Source organism: Ruditapes philippinarum, unplaced genomic scaffold (genome assembly GCF_026571515.1).
Source record: "Ruditapes philippinarum isolate M1 unplaced genomic scaffold, ASM2657151v2 ctg16092_1_1_1_1, whole genome shotgun sequence".
Lineage (NCBI taxonomy): Eukaryota > Metazoa > Mollusca > Bivalvia > Venerida > Veneridae > Ruditapes > Ruditapes philippinarum.
The window spans coordinates 1,374-20,883 of record NW_026852100.1 but is presented as its reverse complement, the minus strand read 5'-3'; the positions used below and the strand labels follow the sequence as shown (position 1 = coordinate 20,883).

The following is a 19,510-nucleotide window of genomic DNA, read 5'->3' as shown; positions in this document are numbered from 1 at the left end:
AACGTATCATCGTGCCATCGCGCTGTCACCATTGTACCATCGAGAACGGGATTAAGTATGTTTCAGCGTACGCCTTTAGGTTAAGCCAATCAATTTCTTGAATTAGAGATTATATAATTCATAAGTTCACTTTAGGTTTTCATAAAGAAAGTATAAGCAAACCTATTGATGATTACACTTGACATTGAGGTTAAAACGGCGAACCTCGATTCTAAAACGAGAATTTCTGCCGCGGGGAAATATGTGACAAAATAATTCATAAAAAATGACATGAGATAAATGTGCTTTCTTGTCCCTTAAAAACACAATGAGACAAATGTGCTTTCTTGTCCCTTAAAAAACTTGATCTGAGCACATTTGTCACACAAATGAGTTTTTTGGGGTAGACATTTGAGGTCCCATTTGTCTCATGTGGGACAAATGCGACCGCATCGGTCTTACGTAAGACAAATGTGCTCCGAGACAAATGTGCTCCTACACCGCCATTTTATTTACCGTTGTAAAGATGCGAACTGGCGTAATATTTTGAAAGTTGCAATTGTCTTAAAACTATTTTAAGAAATTTCATTAATGTAATATTTTTTATAACTAAGATATCAATATATGATTAAAACTCAACGCTTATTAATTGGTCGGTTGTCTATTAATTTTTTAAATCACGTGATGCCCGTTATCTAGAGCGTCTTTGATTAGTTCTACAGGAAGCTATCCGGCTAGCTTACGGGATGTATTTTTTTATTCTACTCAAGCGTCCGCTTTTGCCTTACATAATGAATAAAGGGCACTTGATGTCTTCCTCCACCTCAACCTCTAAAGCTTGAATGTTGCTTTATTTTTTAAATATTGTCGGTGTTAAATGAAACAAAACCAAACAAATGACACAATGCAGCACAAAAACATAATTTACCTACCCTTGAGTAACCGATCATTCCATCTAGGTTTCCATTTTCTACGTATGTTTTCAGCAAATTATTAAACACATCTTCTTTCAGATCAAACGCTATGCCATGTGATGTGCGCGCAGCCGGAAATCGATTTACGTCAGACGAGTAAAATGTATGATCATACCAATGCACCGCTCCCTGTAAAAGTAGTTCGCGTATCATAATTGTTTAAATGATTATTTGAAGGATATAGAAAACATTAACAAAACTAAACATTCTTTAGTACATTCAATAACATCAAAGGCTATATTAACCCTTTCACTGCCATAGTGACGGCTTATGCCGTCCCTGTTATTTTCGGCGTATTTGCCATATGGACGGCTTTAGGCGTTTCTATAATAATAATAGTAATAACAATAAATTAATAATAATAATAATAAAAATAATAATAAATATAAAGAAAATTATACCATCGACAATAATTATTATTATACTTACAGATTTGGAAACATATATAATTATTATAATTCTGATAAAAAATAATAATAATTATATTAATTAATAATATAGTATTTTTTTTAGAAAACCCTCTGGCAAATAGGTGATCAATAAAACAATAACCCTCTGGCAGCGAAAGGGTTAAAGGCACATTATGCCTCAGAATTCCATATCTTTAGAAATGTCAAACATGTGTTTAATAATATTAAGATATAGCGGATTAAGTGCATGTTAGATGTTTAACGACTGAAAAAGTAGTTCTGTGTTGTAAAGGTAGGAAATGGTGCATAAAGTAGTATTTAGACTTCCATACAAAATACTAATTCACTGTAAATTATACCAATTGCACACAGAACTAAAGATGCAGTATAATGCATAAGATCATGTGTAATATAGCGAATGAGGGTGTTGTTGGAAACTGTAACACGATACAGTTCAATAAACAGTTTTTGAGTAATAAGAATGATAGCATTTCTGAGGCATATTGGGCGTTTCAGGCGATTTACTTTTAGCAATTGGTAAATACTCATTCCGGTGAAGATTCTCTATACAATTTGAAAAAACGATACGATACAAAAAGGGAAACATTTTTAAGAAAGCTTTCAAACAACAAAGCCTAAATATTCCTATTCAAATATAACCGTCAAATATGTGTCAACTGTCATGTTTATGTCGGAATAATGGGACCATATTTCATAAACATATAATGAACCGTAGACATTCAACCGGATGATTTTGTAGGAAAAAAGATGTGCCAAGCTATCAATTTAAAGCAATTAATTGAATCAGAGATTTGAATATCAAAGTAGAAATGAAATAAACAATCCGCGGTATGGAGCCTGTCCAGGCTGCCGGAGTGTACATACTGGCTTGGCTCTAAATTGGCGACATAGGCGGCTAAATATTTGCTTGTATTGATTTACCTTGTGATAGGTTGATATAGTATCACTTGAGACTGCTATTTGTGTAAAGGCATTGTCAAGAGTCAGTGGAATTCCAATAACCTGAATTGGAAACGAGGCTGAAAAATAAAAATAAAAGAAGTAAGTGAATACCCCTAAGGTATAATCCCTATACGTGTAAACAACTCAACAAAAATAATAAATAAAAATAAAATTCACTTACCTATTTCTACAGTTGTTATGCATGCCAACAGGAGATTGTGAGCATCTTATAATCGGACCCTCTTATAAATAATCCATCAAATAAATTTCAAAATGACACAGTTCACTGATTCACATTTATTCCAAAAATGAATTATTGCCAGTTTCCACAGACCGCAGACAACATTTAATAACCCAGTACGAACAAAGGTGTTCGGCGCGTTGATTGGTCACTACCCCCCCCCCCCTCACCCCACACTCACTCTACAGCCCTCTTACCTCTCAAAACCATGTAAAATACAGTATTTTTCATTTGAAACATGTTTTAATATTTGGTTTATGCTTTTAATTCAATAACCTTCATCTCCTACAAAAAATAAAAAAATTGAAACATATATTTAGTAAAGGTATGCAACTCGCCGCTCAATTTTCAGCACTCATCTTAATATGAACTCCATAACTTCAACATTTTTTCACCAATTTTCAATATCTTGTACCAAATGGCAGGGAATTTTTACTCTTAAACGGAAAATAAAGCTTTCATTACGATCATTTCAATTTATCAGAAGATGTTGTAATCTCAAAGTCACCGCAAGTGTAACTCGACAGTGATCTGACCGCCTGGGGTTTTTCTTCAAAATTACCCGACTAAACGGCAAGTTTATTCGAAATGAATGAATATTTCATTTATTGCGCATATAAATATGATCAAATTATATTATTATTTGTAATAACTGTTCAATCAAAACATCTTATAAAACTATAACAAACCTTTTTTTCCGATATGCCAAAATTCCAAAATTATAATGCAAGTAATAGTTCTACAGAGTGCTCTCCTCTTAATTTTTTGTACGGAGTATTTTTTCATTGGTCTAAGGTTTTCACACGACCAATGAAAATACTCCATACGAATGCTTCCGTTTATACATGACTTTCATTTTGGATTGGAGAATTGGCATATCGGAAAAAAAGGTTTGTTATAGTTTTATAAGGTTTTTGATTGAACAGTTATTACAAATATTAATATAATTTTGATCATATTTATATGCGCAATACAATGAAATATTCATTCATTCGAATAAACTGCCGTTTAGTCGGGTAATTTTGAAGAAACCAGCGGTCAGATCACTGTCGAGTTACACTTGCGGTGACTTTGAGATTACACATCTTCTGATAAATTGAATGATTCGTAATGACAGCTTTATTTCCTTTAAGAGTAATCAATTCCCTGCCATTTGGTACCAAGATATTGAAAATTGGTGAAAAAATGTTGAAGTTATGGAGTTCATATTAAGATGAGTGCTGAAAATTGAGCGGCGAGTTGCATACCTTTACTAAATATATATGTATCAATTTTTTATTTTTTGTAGGAGATGAAGGTTATTGAATTAAAAGCATAAACCAAATATTAAAACATGTTTCAAATGAAAAATACTGTATTTTACATGGTTTTGAGAGGTTGGAGGGCTGTAGAGTGGGTGTGGGGGTGCGGGGGTAGTGACCAATCAACGCGCCGAACACCTGTGAGTACGAAGATGTCAACTTCTACCCTTAATCAGATTACGTGTGATTAAGTCCGAGACAGACATAATCCACGTTTTCCATGATATTAACCTCATCCTGACACAATGACACAATTTCTGCATAACCTGACTGACCTACATGACATAATTAATGGGTTTACACGGTGTGTAAATCAATCGACCAATCAAATAACCTGATTAAAATATCTACAGACCGGGTCGCGCATTATTAAAATCCATGAGTATGACTAGAATGGACTAGTATCAATATCATTAATTACGGAATAGATTTTTTTTCACTTTCGTATAAATTCCTTCAAGATCTTAAATAAAAGTTGTCCTCTGTGATTACGTGTATTATTAGAATTTGTTCTCATGTCTATGTATATTACATACTGAGATATATTTAATAAAACTTGAAACTTGACATTTTCCTCACTTTTTTCCCCGGAACTTAATTCATTTTTACGAAATAATAATTCGTTATTACGAAATATTAATTCGTAATTTCGAAATATTAATTCGTTTTTACGAAATATAAATTCGGTTTTACGATATAGTATTCCGTAATTACAAAATATTATTTTAATTATTTTAAGAGGTTATAAGCATGCGGGATGTCATATTATCCCGTCCGCATATAAGCATATTTTATCATTACGAATGCAAATACCGAGATATTTCCCCGATTATTTTGCTGTGTAAATTTATAAGTGAACTTTTGGTCGTATTCGTTTGTTACAATATCTGTGGCTAACAATTTCTGCATTTCATCTGCAATAAATACGTGTAGTGCCTTAAAAGTGGACCATACAGCTTGTCATTTTTAATATTTGATTAACAGCCTTACAATGAATTTAAACAATATATAATTTTTAAAAGGTAATATACTCATTATGTTCTTCATATCGGCTGAAATGTCCACCATCCCTTTTGACACAAGATTGCAAATCTGAAAATGTATATCAGAATAGTAGTAGTAAACCATATATTAATGTTAGCAAAATTCAATAATCATTTTGACCTTAAATGTCTTCTTCATTTTAAGAGCAAGTTATCAAGGTCATTTTAACATTCAAATCAAATATGATTTACTAATCATAATGGCTATATTCTTAGTGTTTGAACTTATCAAATTATGGACAATTTAAGCAGAATTCATTAATATTTTCATGAAGGTAAACGTTATGTAAAGGTCAAGGTCAAGTTGAGTTATTCCTACTTAAAGGTAATGTTAAAATAGTTATTATATCAAAGTTTGAATACCCTACATTTATAAATAACTAAGATATCTATAGTCGATCATAGCTAAGTTCAGAAATTTTGGGTATAATTTAAGGACTAAAAATTAGTCAATATCGAATTCCTTACGATATATTAAAGTGAATATCAATACAGTTGTTCCTGTCATCAAGTATTTTTTTAATTGAAATTGGTTGAGCAGCTTAAGTGACGGCTCAATAACCAGACGGCCTGACAATTTTAAACCAGTATACACATATACAACTTCCATTGTGCGGGGGTTATAGAACACATATAAGAACAACACAATGAAATAAGAGTTCAACAAACTCACCGTCTTCTGTAGAACCATTTTCAAATCGTTTTCAAAAATATCAGTGAGTGAATTCAGAAGCCCGTCCAGTAGATTACCAGAAAAGTGGAGGTTAAAATTTCCGATCTGCGCTGAACACTGACTGAGACTTATACCGAGACTTCCAAAGTTCTCCGCTGAAATACGTAAAATACGTAAATTCAGACATATGATAATGGTCTCTTTTAAATTTGATCTCTGTATTTTTTAGTTATCCGACATATTACATATAACTTGCTATGAAACATATAATTTTAAACGAGATTGTCTTTTATTTCTACAATCAGGAAACTAAAACGGAAAATAGTATGAATGATAAGCGACCAAAATGAGCGTGCATTGATTTTGTATTTTGAACAATGAGCTCACAAAATTAAACTCAAATAAGGCATGTCAAAAAGTGTAAAAATAGGAAAGAGCGGCTTCTTGTCCGTCCACCATTAGTTTACAACGATTCATTAATTCTTCCTTTAGTTAACACATGTCTTGAATCTCAGAATAAAAATGTTCACTTTATTCTTTATCGGCTTCAGTTATGTTTGTCTATGTAAAAGAGGCTAGTAAGTACGAAAATTATACGTTTCAAACATTAACAAGAAAAGCATTGATGCAAAGCATCAAAGGGCGTCCAAACAGCAGGTGCAGATGAACTAGTAGATATATGATGAGAAGATATTCTTATAAACTTTTCAATGGTTCATTGGGTTTTACCAGAATTGTATATCACTTTTGAATGAACGGACGAAATACATTGTTCATTATTTATAACTTTGATCGGCATGCTAGAAATTAGAATATTACTTGTTATTTCTTTATGATCGTGGTTATTAATAGCAACGGATATACATGTATACAATCATTTATAATCCATATGTGTAACGCATGATCAACACCATACTTGTGTAATTGTCCCTTATTATGTTATTGCTATTAACGAGGACCCCCTCTTAAGGTATCTGTTCACACTAAGTAACAATATGACACTTGTTATATTACCATGTTGATCATGTTGAGCATAATTGTTTATTATACAATAAATGTAATTTCTATTTTAATAAAAAAAAATACAGATTTTATGAATATTGTTTTCTTTTCTTTTTTTGTGTGTGTTTTATGCGCTATTTTAATACTGAGTTTTTACGTTTACTACTATTTTTAAGAATTCAATTGTCATAATGATCGACGATTATAAGTCAAAACTTAACTGGAAAAAGTCAGTAAATCATGGTTAATCTTTCAATTTATAATATTGTTTATTCTTAAACCATATACATGTACATTTGTATTTTTTCTTTATCATTTTTTTAAATTATCAATCAATTGAATAATTCATAAAATCTGATTTGTAACTTTGAATAATTCCTCGGAATCTTTACTAAACACGAATAATAAATTATATAAAATGTTTTAAAGTTGATAGTGTCATATTAATGCCATAAAAATGTACATTTTTTCTCAATTATTGTACATATTTATTGTTTTTATCTCATATAGATAAAATATAACATGCGATTTGTGTTGTTGGTTTTTTTTTCGAATTGTATGTTTATGTATAATAATAATCAATCAATTCGAGAGTTGATCTGTGTTTATTAATTATTGTAACCAAACTAAGTGACAAACATTCATTTTGAAAAAAAGCTTATTTATCTGTAAAATATTTGCTCTGTTCTGTAACGATATCTACTCCAAAACCGGGAGAGACCGGACAATAAACGTGTGGTACTATTCGCCGGTCATTAGTAAATCCCGGGAGAGACCGGGAATTACCTAGGAGTACATCCCTCTATAAATAGATTTTCGGAATATTAAGGTCATCAACTCATCATTCTATTAACAGCTTTCGGAATAACATACCATAATAACCCACTGTGTACTACAAAATGATAAGCAAAAATACCCCGAAGAGCGCGATTTATTGACGGAAAAGGTTATTTCATTTGAAAATGTTTGCATTGCGAAATTCTCCAGTTCGCCATTCATTGTACATATCGCGACTAATTAACAATCAAGCACCCTCATACCGATCGGAATGATCGGCTTTTATTATTGGCAACTATAAAAGGCTCGAGAAGTTGCTGTCGCCCTTTCACAAAATCTCATTTCATTCCAATAGGCGCCGCGCTTCGGCGCGGACGCCAAAAATCGGGAACAAGACGCCAGCCTACTGACGGCAAATGAGGTCAAAGTATGGAACGCCTGGACTGTCTTATGTGTAGGATGACTGATATACATGGTTAAATGTCATTCTGTTGAGTCCGAGATACAAAATGCTGGGTCAAAATCCCAATATACTGGGTGAAAATCCAAATGCGCTCAGTTATTGAAGTGTAATGTTGTGTGCTGATTACATTTTATTCAGTCAAGTCAATGTATTGTCGGGTGCATTAGTCGTTCTGTTTAGTTCTTAAAACAAACAGGCATGTGGTAACACAATTATGTTGAGTTAAAAAGATATGTTGTAGGGTGTGACAGTTGTTATGTTCGGTTAAAATAGCACTTCTCATCATGTTCAACCATGAAAATAAACAGTTGAGTGGTACTATCATTTCGTTTGGCTGAGGTAGTGTATTATTATGTGATACTTTTATTATTTTCAGTTGCAATGACATGCTGTTGGGTGCTTTATTCAGACTGTTCAGTCGTGAAATAGAACTGTTGAATAGTACTATCATTATGTTCAGTTCAGATGATGTACTGTTCGGTGCAGAGGTCATTATTTTCAGTAGTGAATACAAACTGTTGTGTGATACCGTCATTATGTTCAGTTCAGATGATATCCTGTTTGGTGCAGAGGTCATTATGTTCAGGAGTGAACACAAACTGTTGTGTGATACCGTCATTATGTTCAGTTCAGATGATATCCTGTTAAGTGCAAAGGTCATTATGTTCATTAGTGAACACAAACTGTTGTGTGATACTATCATTATGTTTAGTTCAGATGATATACTGTTCGGTGCAGAGGTCATTCTATTCAGTAGTGAACACAAATTGTTGTGTGATACCGTCATTATGTTCAGTTCAGATGATATCCTGTTTGGTGCAGAGGTCATTCTGTCCAGTAGTGAACACAAACTGTTGTGTGATACTATCATTATGTTTAGTTCAGATGATATCCTGTTTGGTGCAGAGGTCATTATGTTCATTAGTGAACACAAACTGTTGTATGATACCGTCATTATGTTCAGTTCAGATGATATACTGTTCGGTGCAGAGGTCATTATGTTCATTAGTGAACACAAACTGTTGTGTGATACCGTCATTATGTTCAGTTCAGATGATATCCTGTTTGGTGCAGAGGTCATTATGTTCAGTAGTGAACACAAATTGTTGTGTGATGCCGTCATTATGTTCAGTTCAGATGATATCCTGTTTGGTGCAGAGGTCATTCTGTTCAGTAGTGAACACAAACTGTTGTATGATACCGTCATTATGTTCAGTTCAGATGATAATCTGTTTGGTGCAGAGGTCATTATGTTCAGTAGTGAACACAAATCGTTGTGTGATACCGTCATTATGTTCAGTTCAGATGATATCCTGTTTGGTGCAGAGGTCATTATGTTCAGTAGTGAACACAAACTGTGGTGTGATACCGTCATTATGTTCAGTTCAGATGATATACTGTTCGGTGCACAAGTCATTTGACAATGCGCTGAGTGGTCATACAATTATGTTGGGTTCATTCGGATATCTTCGCGTCAAACAGGATGGCGGGCGGGAGCAACTAATTTCCATAGGTCAAGTCGAGGGTAATGACCACTAAATTGCCAAAACAATTTTCTTCCCCGTAAATACCATCAGGAGCTTAAAAACGTTATTTCCATAAATTGGACAGATCGTATGGCATATTTAATACCCAATAGGTATTTTATCAAGTTTATTTATGACTATACTATACTGTTACAGTCATAATGGGCACAGTATATAAAACTTAAAATATGGGTAAGGGTAGCCTGTTCAAGTCACACATGACCACCGTAAATAAAACTTAAAATGTATGTGTTGGTAACATTTTAGACTCACAAGTTGACACATCAAACGAAATTTAAAATATGAAACATAATATACAAGTAAGGCAAACCAATTTGAGTCACACATGGCCACAGTATATGGAACGTTAAATATAAGATATACTGTTCGGTGCACAAGTCATTTGACAATGCGCTGACAAGTCATTTGACAATGCGCTGAGTGGTCATACAATTATGTTGGGTTCATTCGGATTTCTTCGCGTCAAACAAGATGGCGGGCGGGAGCAACTAATTTCCATAGGTCACGTTGAGGCTAATGACCACTAAATTGCCAAAACAATTACCTATTTGAGTCACATATGGCCACAGTATAAAGAACGTTAAATATAAGTATGGAAACCCCATTTGAGACACACATGACCACAGTAAAGGGAACATTATATATAAGTAAGTGTAGCCTAATAAAGTCAAACATGGCCAAAGTATAAAGAAAATTCTATATAAGTAAGTGAAACGTAATTGAGTCACATATGGTCACAATATATTAGACATAATGTTTAAGTCAGGGAAATGTATTTGAGTCTAATTTTATTAGGCTACCCTTACTTGTATATAATGTTCCATATACTTTAGTTATGCGTGACTCAAAAAGGTTTCCCTTACTTAAACATAATGTTCCATATATTTTGGCCTAGTGTGACTCAATTAGGTTTCCCTTACTTATATAGAATGTTATTCATAATGTGGGTATGTGTGACTTTATTGCGCTACCTATACTTATACTTAATATAAGTCCATGTGTGACTCAAATAGGTTTCCCTTACTTAGATATTATGTTCCATTTATTGTGGTTATGTGTGACTCAAATGGGTTACCAACAAATACATTTTAAGTTGTATATGCTGTGGCCATATGTGACCTAAATAGGCTACCCTTACTTATATGCTCCATATACTGTGGCCATGTGTGACTCAAATAGGGTTCCCTTACTTGAATATGATGTTTTATATTTTAAATTTCGTTTGCTGTGTCCATTTGTGACTCTTTATAGTTACCAAACAGATAAATTTTAAGTTTTATTTACGGTGGTCATGTGTGACTTTAGCAGGCTACCCTTACCCCCTATTTTAAGTTTTTCTATATACTGTACCCCATTATGACTGTAACAGTATAGGTATAGTCATGAATTAACTAATAAATACCCATAGGGTATTTAAAAGTCCAATTTATGAAAATAACGTTTTTAAGCCCCCCCGATAATATTTACAGGGAAGAAAATTGTTTTGGCAATTTAGTGGTCATTAGCCTCGACGTGACCTCTCCCATGTTGTTGCCCGAAAATATCCGAATGAACCCAACATAATGGTTGTATCACACAACAGTTTGTGTTCACTATTGAACATAATGACCTCTGCAACGAACAGTATATCATCTGAACTGAACATAATGATAGTACCAAAAAACCACTGAACATAACGACCTTTGCACCGAACAACACATTGACTTGACTGAAGAAGATATAATCAGCACACAAGATAATGATAGTACCATTTAAGATAATGATTGTACCATTTAACAGTTCTATCTCACGACTGAACAGAAGGAATAAAGCACCAAACAGCATGTCATTGCAACTGAAAATAATAAAAGTATCACCCAATAATACACTGCCTCAACCAAACAAAATGATATTACCACTCAACTGTTTATTTTCATGGTTGAACATGATGAGAAGAGCACCAAACAGCATACTATTATAACCGAACATAATAACTGTAACACCCTACAACATATCTTTTTAACTCAACATAATTGTGTTTCCACATGCCTGTTTGTTTTAAGAACTGAACATAAAGACTTATGCACCCGACAATACATTGACTTGACTGAATAAAATACAGTCAGCACACAACATAGCACTTCAATAACTGAGCACATTAGGATTTCAACCCAGCATATTGTATCTCGGACTCAACAGAAAGACATTTAACCAGGTATATCATTCAATCTTAACATAAGACAGTCCAGGCGTTCCATATCAAAGAATTAACAAGTTGTGGTCTTACTTACAAATGGTCTCTCTTTTCTATCTATTCGTAATAAGTTACTGAATCAGAAAGAAACAATACATTACGTGACTGCAAATGATATGAATGAATAAAAAAAGAAAAATAAATAATTACATAAAGTTAGAGAGATACTGAGTGAAGTCCCGGAGACTGTTGCTGTTATATCGCCTGAAGCCGAGAGACTGCAAAATATTGAAACTATCTTTATAACAAATTCTTAACATATAACTATGTTTTTATAAATGACCATTAAAATGACAGAATTCGACCGAACAGTCGAATATTTTAAAACTTAAAGGCTTACTTTGTTTCCAGATTTTTTTACAGATGCAAATGATTCTACATACAAAATTTCATCATTTTCATGTTTAAATGTTAAATTCTGCTTAGGCAGGTGCTAGGGGGCGTGGACGGTACCTTGCATTTTCAAGTATCTTCCATGAACATGCTCAATCAAACCGAGCCTGCAATATTTTTCAATTTGTCGTTTTGGGCGTTCCTCGGTGGTTCTGTTTTTCTCTATTGTACAAGAATTTGATTGGTTTTCATGTTAGTCAAGCGTTTATATTGCAGGCTAAACAATAAATTCCTTTGATAGAACGTAAATGTTTCAAACAATACTAGTATATCTTAGATAATCTTACGGTAACCAGCCTGACAATTTTGCATTCCAACGTCCGTTCACCTTTAATGAACTTATGTAACACGTCCACGTAATCTGACCGGTGCTATGTAATTTAATGTTTGGTGTCATTGATCCTACGTGCTGAACATGGATACTAAAATAATAAAATAAAAATATAATAACACTTCACTTTCCATGCTCGCCCATCTGGTTCTTTTCCGAGGGTAAACAAATAATATATCAAGACATGTTTCGTAAAAAGAACTGTTTTAAAAGATGGCTCTGCCACGACTCCGTATTATCGATAGTGTTATAATTCCGTAAAATCAGACATAATAAAATATTTCAAATAAATGTTATTCCGAAACAAGTTTCGAATTCAATAAACATGTTTATGTATTATCTGCTATGTGTGTTTTTCGGAAAATGTAATATACTGTTTAAGCTTTCTTACATTCCATTACTTTTAGGGTATTTATCGCTTGGAATTGATTAGAAAGATACGATAAAAGTGAATGAAATATTTACTTTGAAACTTTCCATGATAAGTCTCCGGTAGATTCACCAATGTCATCGAATCTTTTGCCATTTAAATCCGTCTGAAATGCTTTTATTTCTGCTTGGTTGACTAAGATAAAGACAGAAAAGACTGTAGCAACACAAGTACTGTTTTGACTTGCTGGGTCTATCAACACCGACCCTGTTAAGATCATTCAGGCCGTTTCAGCATTACTGCAGTTGGTTGATGAGGAGTTAAGGCATTATTTCGAGCACATGAGTAAAACCATCGACCCTCAGCAGGCTTGCTGAATAGCTTCCTCATATGAAAGAATCCAAAGTTCCTCGCAGGTTCCAGCCCATAGCAGCGAGTGGTAAGTAGTTTTAAGTCAACAACACACAGACAACCTGTTGCGCCGTATACAGCTTGCAACTAATATAGTTTACGTTGTTTGAAAACGGTGATGTATATATTTGTTAGTTGACGTATACAGCTAGCGAAAGTTGTATACGTTTTGTATGTACATTTACTTTAAAAAAAGTTAAGTTAATGTTTAACGTATATAATCACAAAATACAATCATTATTATTATTATCCTATAGTTTGCATATTTATAGCTTACAATCTTGATACAAAATGACCAGGGGGTCAAGTACAGGCATGTTCGTTTAACGATGCTTTCATAAATTATGAACAATTATATTACAACGAAAAAAACTGATTGAACGCCTATAATACTATTCATGATTTCTCAAATATCTTTATTTGTCACAAGAAAACTAACTGAAAATAATTAATTCATAACCTGTGTTCACATACCCATATCTAATGTCGATTCAGTTACTGTGATACGCAAGCCGGATGACGCATCTAGAAAACCGATTGAAGAGAGAAGGGAGACAACTGTAAAAAGACTGTATACATTGCGTGCATACAACATTGCTCTCCCCTGAAAAAAAACCAATATTATAGCTAGCATCACAGGTGACAGTATCAGTGTTTGGACACACCACCCCTATCTGCCCCTGGACCCCTACTACAACCCTGAAAGAAAAATAATTCAACACTCTAAGGCTAACTATAAGGTATCAAATACAAAACCACCGATAAAATTATTTATAAAAAAAAAATTTTCCACTATAAAAATTATAGTTATAGAAAGGTGAAAAGCCTACTATATGTACATTTGCCAAAGAATGTGGAACACGGGAAATCGTCGTTTCGGCGACTGGGGCGCATTCCGGCGGCATTTCGCTGCATCATTCATTAACATCAATAAAAAGAACTAGAATTCCACAGCTTATCTAATTCAAGTCCAACGAATATCAATATTCTATCGTTTTTTTCTGTTTCACGGTATATTTTGACTTGTCGTTGCCATTTTGGATTCTGATACCTGTGTGATATACGCGATATGATTAGACGTCCAATTTGGCTCGTCCAATCAGATCGTGTATTACAACCCAGGTATCAGAATCCAAAATGGCTACGACAATGAAACAAAAAAAAACGGAATGATTTGATATTTGTTGGACTTGAATTAGATAAGCTGTGGAATTCTAGTTCTTTTTATTGATGTTAATGAATGATGCAGCGAAATGCCGCCGGAATGCGCCCCAGTCGCCGAAACGACGATTTCCCGTGTTCCACATTCTTTGGCAAATGAACATATAGTAGGCTTTTCACCTTTCTATAACTATAATTTTTATAGTGGAAATTTTTTTTTTTATAAATAATTTTATCGGTGGTTTTGTATTTGATACCTTATAGTTAGCCTTAGAGTGTTGAATTATTTATTTTTCAGGGTTGTAGTAGGGGTCCAGGGGTAGATAGGGGTGGGGTGTCCAAACACTGATACTGCCACCTGTGATGCTAGCATCATAATTGTTTGAGAATAAATGATAATGTAAGAACGATTTAAGGATTAAATAGATTGACATAAATAAAATGTCGCAATAACATAACATAACATAATAATGCTACATCTGGGGCATAATAATTTCAGGAACGTATTTTACTAACAGAAGCATGTCAATATGATATAGAGAGGATATTCATTTTTTTATTCAACTTGGGCTGAAAATAAATATTTCACGAGTGGCAGTTATATACTTTTTCTCTTTTATAAACATTCTAATTTAAAAGAATTCCCTTTTAAATTTGTGTATAGACCGGCTGAATTTAAAAGAAAGGAGTCCGGCAAGGCACTAGTGTTTATACGATAAATATGCTCCAATGTAGTTAAAATATTTTTACTGTGGAAAATAAATGAACATGATAATGCACATTTCATGTCATTAATATTTCATTTATTAATATATTATAATTGTCCTCATGTACTGTGTGGTTATGAATTTTGAAATATCATAATAAGATTTTTTTACAATATATCAAATCTGCCATAAAAAGACATCACAATATTTATTAACTGCGTTTTAACTTTAACGCATAAACCAGGATGTATCATTATTTCCTCATATTAAGTAAACACTGTTATTCTAATGGCAAACACGTAAGATATTTCAAAATTCATAATGTGAATTTATGACGATGATTATGATGATGATGATGACGATGATGATGATGATGATGTGAAAAAAAAGATGGTGATGACGATGATGATGTCTTATTTTGATAATATAAGACAAATTTTATTTTGCTTAATCTTGTATATAAATGGCGTATGAAAATTTTGAAGTTAAACTGGTGAATGAAGGCGATTTGATTTCAAAGTGGGAGATGATTTCAAACTTTAATAGTCAATGAAGGTATTTTTAATGGTATGAATTGAATTGCGTTTGAAATGATTTTATTTATATAAACACATGCGGGGGGACGGGGTGTGGAGGGATCGCGGGGGTGGAGGTACTAGTCACTGACTAGGCTACGCGCCATACACCTGTGGTAATTACTGTATCACGTTTCCATCGTGTGAAAATTTTTAAGATGGTAGTATATGCAGGCGAAATGTTTAACAATTATATATCATCATGTAATTTTTCAGCATAAATCAACGTTTTATAACTCTTTCCTTTAAGTATGACAACCATTGAATAACATAATTTGATTTAAAAAAAATGCCACAAAGTTATTGCGTTGTCAATAATTGTCTATCGCGGATCAAATACATTACAACGTTTTTACCTTCTTCTCCCGGAGAATAGCATTTACCTTGAGAGAAACTGCTAAATAAGAGTTTAAAATACAGAAGAGAGCAGTTACTTAATTTCCACAATTACTTTCCAACAAACTTTGGTTAGCACGACACGGTCCAATGCACACTACCGTTCAAGAAGTAATAATTGTATCATAGTTTGGGTACCTTTCTGTTGAAAATGTGTCGAGTTAAATCGTATACATATACATGCACCGTGCGTTAACTGGAGTGCAGGTATTAGTTACCCGCACTCCAGAGCATGCCCATTGATTGTCTCATTTTTGCCGGGGTTTACTTATTGTGACGGCAGAGAAAGGGAAAACGACAGAAATGTCATATTTAGATGCTCGTTCATTGGTTACCTTTCTCCGGGGTTTCATATTGTAACAACAGGGAACGTGTTTTTATGTTTGACTATGATACAAAGGAGAAAGAACATCGAAACACTCGGCAATCTGATTTATACTCGGGGGCTACGCCCCCTCGTACAAATCAGATAGCCTTGTGTTTCGATGCTCTTTCTATTACTTATACACCGCCTAAGAGGCGGCGTGCCAGGACGGTGTGTATATTGAAATGCAGTAAGTAAAATTTCCATGGGGTGACGTAACTCTTATAAAACTGCAAACTAATTTCATAGTGGGTTCTTTGCGGCATGTAGTCTTTTGATTTGAGGTTGCGAACCAGTTAATTTTCACGTAAATAGCCAATGTAAAACGAATGACAACTATATGAGGCATACATGTACAATATTACATATCAGTATATCAATGAACAAGGATAGATCCGAAAAAAAATCTGCTTTGGGCACTGAAGTTTGAAATTAACGCCCCGCCCTTCTTACGAGGGTTCTTGAGGCCGTCCTTAATGAAAAAAAATCTGCACGATAAATCGTGTTTTCTGATGCATTTAAGGTGCACATTTTAACATTCAAGTGTCTTCATTTTATTAACAAAATTTGAGACTTTCTGAAAAAAGAGACTCAGTCATGATGAACCAAGAAAGATATTTGCATCAATTCTTAGTCAGCTTTGTGTTATTTATTGGTCAAAATTAATAGTTACCAGTATTTATTAATAAAGTACCAATTAGAATTGAAAGACTTAAACATTTACTTACACCAAGTCCGAAATATCTGAGCCTTGATCCTTCCCTATTTCTCGTTCATTATTAATTACAAGATCAAATGAGCCGTGTCACGACAAAACCAACAAAGTGGGTTTGCGACCAGCATGGATCCAGACCAGCCTGCGCATCTGCGCAGTCTGATCAGGATCCATGCTGTTCGCTATCAGTTACTCTACTTGTAATAGGGTTGGTAAGCGAACAGCATGGATCCCGATAAGACTGCGCGGATGCACAGACTGGTCTGGATCCATGCTGGTCTCAAACCCATTATGTTGGTTTTGTCGTGAAACGACTCAAATGAAGATAGCATTAGATTTTACTCATTCCAAGTACGTTTAAATCTCATTTCGTAGAACGTAGCAAATTTAACATTAGTAACCTGGAAACAGATACTGTGCAATGAATAATGTAAAAGCGATTATTAATTTCTTTACTCGAGGGGAACTTTCAAGTTGTTCTAGTTGAGGCAATTCTACAGCTTTATTAGTTGAGAAAGGCGACTGTAAGTCTAACTTATGGAGGGAGGCGATTTACAAGCTCAACTGGTGGAGAAAGGCGATTTCAAAATTTACTGGTGGAGAAAGGCGATTTCAAGCTTTACTGGTGGAGAAAGGCGGTTTCAAACTTAACTTGTGGAGAAAGGCGATTTCAAACTTTACTGGTGGAGAAAGGCGATTTCAAGCTTTACTGGTGGAGAAAGGCGATTTCAAGCTTTACTTGTGGAGAAAGGCGATTTACAAGCTCAACTGGTGGAGAAAGGCGATTTCAAACTTTACTGGTGGAGAAAGGCGATTTCAAGCTGTACTTGTGGAGAAAGGCGATTTCAAGCTTTACTGGTGGAGAAAGGCGATTTCAAGTTTTACTTGTGGAGAAAGGCGATTTCAAGCTTTACTTGTGGAGAAAGGCGATTTCAAGATTTACTGGTTGAAGAAGTCAATTTCTAAGCTTCTCTGGCAGAGGAAGGTGATTTTCAAGCTTTAATGATGGAGGAAGGCGATTTACTTATAGAGGATGGCGATTCTAACGCTTTATTGGTAGAGATTTTAAAGGGTTTTATTTTACTATGTCGTGCATCATTTCAGATATGAGTGGACAACTTAGTTGGGCCAGACCTTCCTGTCCAGTTACCTTTAGAACTTCCTCTTCTCATAAAATTAACAGAATAATACATTATTTTTTCATATCAAGTTTATCTATGGTGGCAAATTTGTTAACTGTCGCACAGCAAGAAAGTAAGAAAAATATATACATGTGTTAATTGTACTTAAGTAGTATCTCTTTGTCGAAGTTTCCGTTATGTTCTTGTTCACACGACTTAATGAAGTGTTTAAGAAGTAAATGAACTAACCCCAAGACCCTTTGTTCGTTTTTCCTTACAACAGTGACTTATATATGATACTCTCCTCGCCTCTATTGAGGAACTTGTTTGTCTATTGCATGATTTATATCTGAGTTTTGGTTTATTTTATTTTATATTTGTCTTCAACTATAAAGTATAATGAGATTGGATAATGTATGAACAATCACAAAGCATATGTTACTTTACATTTTCGTGGTCAGTTTTACCTTGTTATCATAAGGTTCTGGGCTATTGGTGTATATAATTTGACACTGATTTATTTGTATATATATATATATTTTGACACTGATTATATTACGTAATTCTGTTTGGATCTCTAATATATTCCGCAGCCTTGAAATATTTCTTTATTAACTTGATATTTGTATTTATCTTTTAAACGTTTTCTATATTTTATTACAATTCTTTTCGTTCCCGAAAAGGGCTATTCAACATATTTAAAATTAAATATTTTACAAAACATTCAAGTAAACGGAAAAATATTTTCTTCCTTACTACGTCAGTTTTGATATAATCATTTCAGTTACTTCCTCCTACGAAAAAAAAGCAATAGGTTTGGATATTTAGAAAGACAGTATTTCCCATTCCCATGCATAGTTTTACTCAAATTTCAAATTGTTTTATTTAATTTTCATTCAGTAAGTAGAGAATTACTTATGTCACATATTGAATACCTGTTTTTCTTGTCATACATTGCTATTTTATGTATAAATATTTCCTTCTCATCTAGCGATGTTTTATTGATAAACCCTCCGCTGTCTTTTGCTTCTTTTAATCGGTTCACTTTAAATAATAACCCCTCCCTCAAAATGCTGGTATACTACCCGTGTACCTTCCATGTACCACCCGTGTACCTTCTGTGTACCACACATGTACATTCCGTGTACAGACCAGGACCTTCCGTGTACCTTCTGTGTACCACCCGTATACCTGTGAAGTCTGAGCAGATCTATACTGTCCCTAGTTTAACTTTTGTGTTATTCTATTAAAATTAATTAATGTAGGGGAAAATACTTTAAACCATATTTATTGTCATTGGCCAACATTAAATAAGATTGAAAAAGTTAATGTCATCAAATGTCGTCAAAATCTGTTCATT

At 33.8% G+C, this 19,510-nt stretch overlaps 1 protein-coding gene across 2 annotated transcripts; it reads right to left on the bottom strand.

Annotated features, from left to right (window-relative positions):
• Positions 1 to 911: 911 nt before the first annotated feature.
• On the bottom strand, positions 912 to 16,073 carry LOC132749221 (uncharacterized; the record flags this gene model as incomplete). 2 transcript variants are annotated; one of them, XM_060738948.1, is given in 9 exon segments in its annotated part: positions 912 to 1,082; positions 2,306 to 2,403; positions 4,900 to 4,960; positions 5,585 to 5,739; positions 11,757 to 11,824; positions 12,287 to 12,421; positions 12,796 to 12,895; positions 13,586 to 13,715; positions 15,938 to 16,073. In XM_060738948.1, coding segments are annotated over 8 exon segments (909 nt in total), but the record flags the coding sequence as incomplete, so codon positions are not given.
• Between the last annotated feature and the right edge of the window lie 3,437 nt (positions 16,074 to 19,510).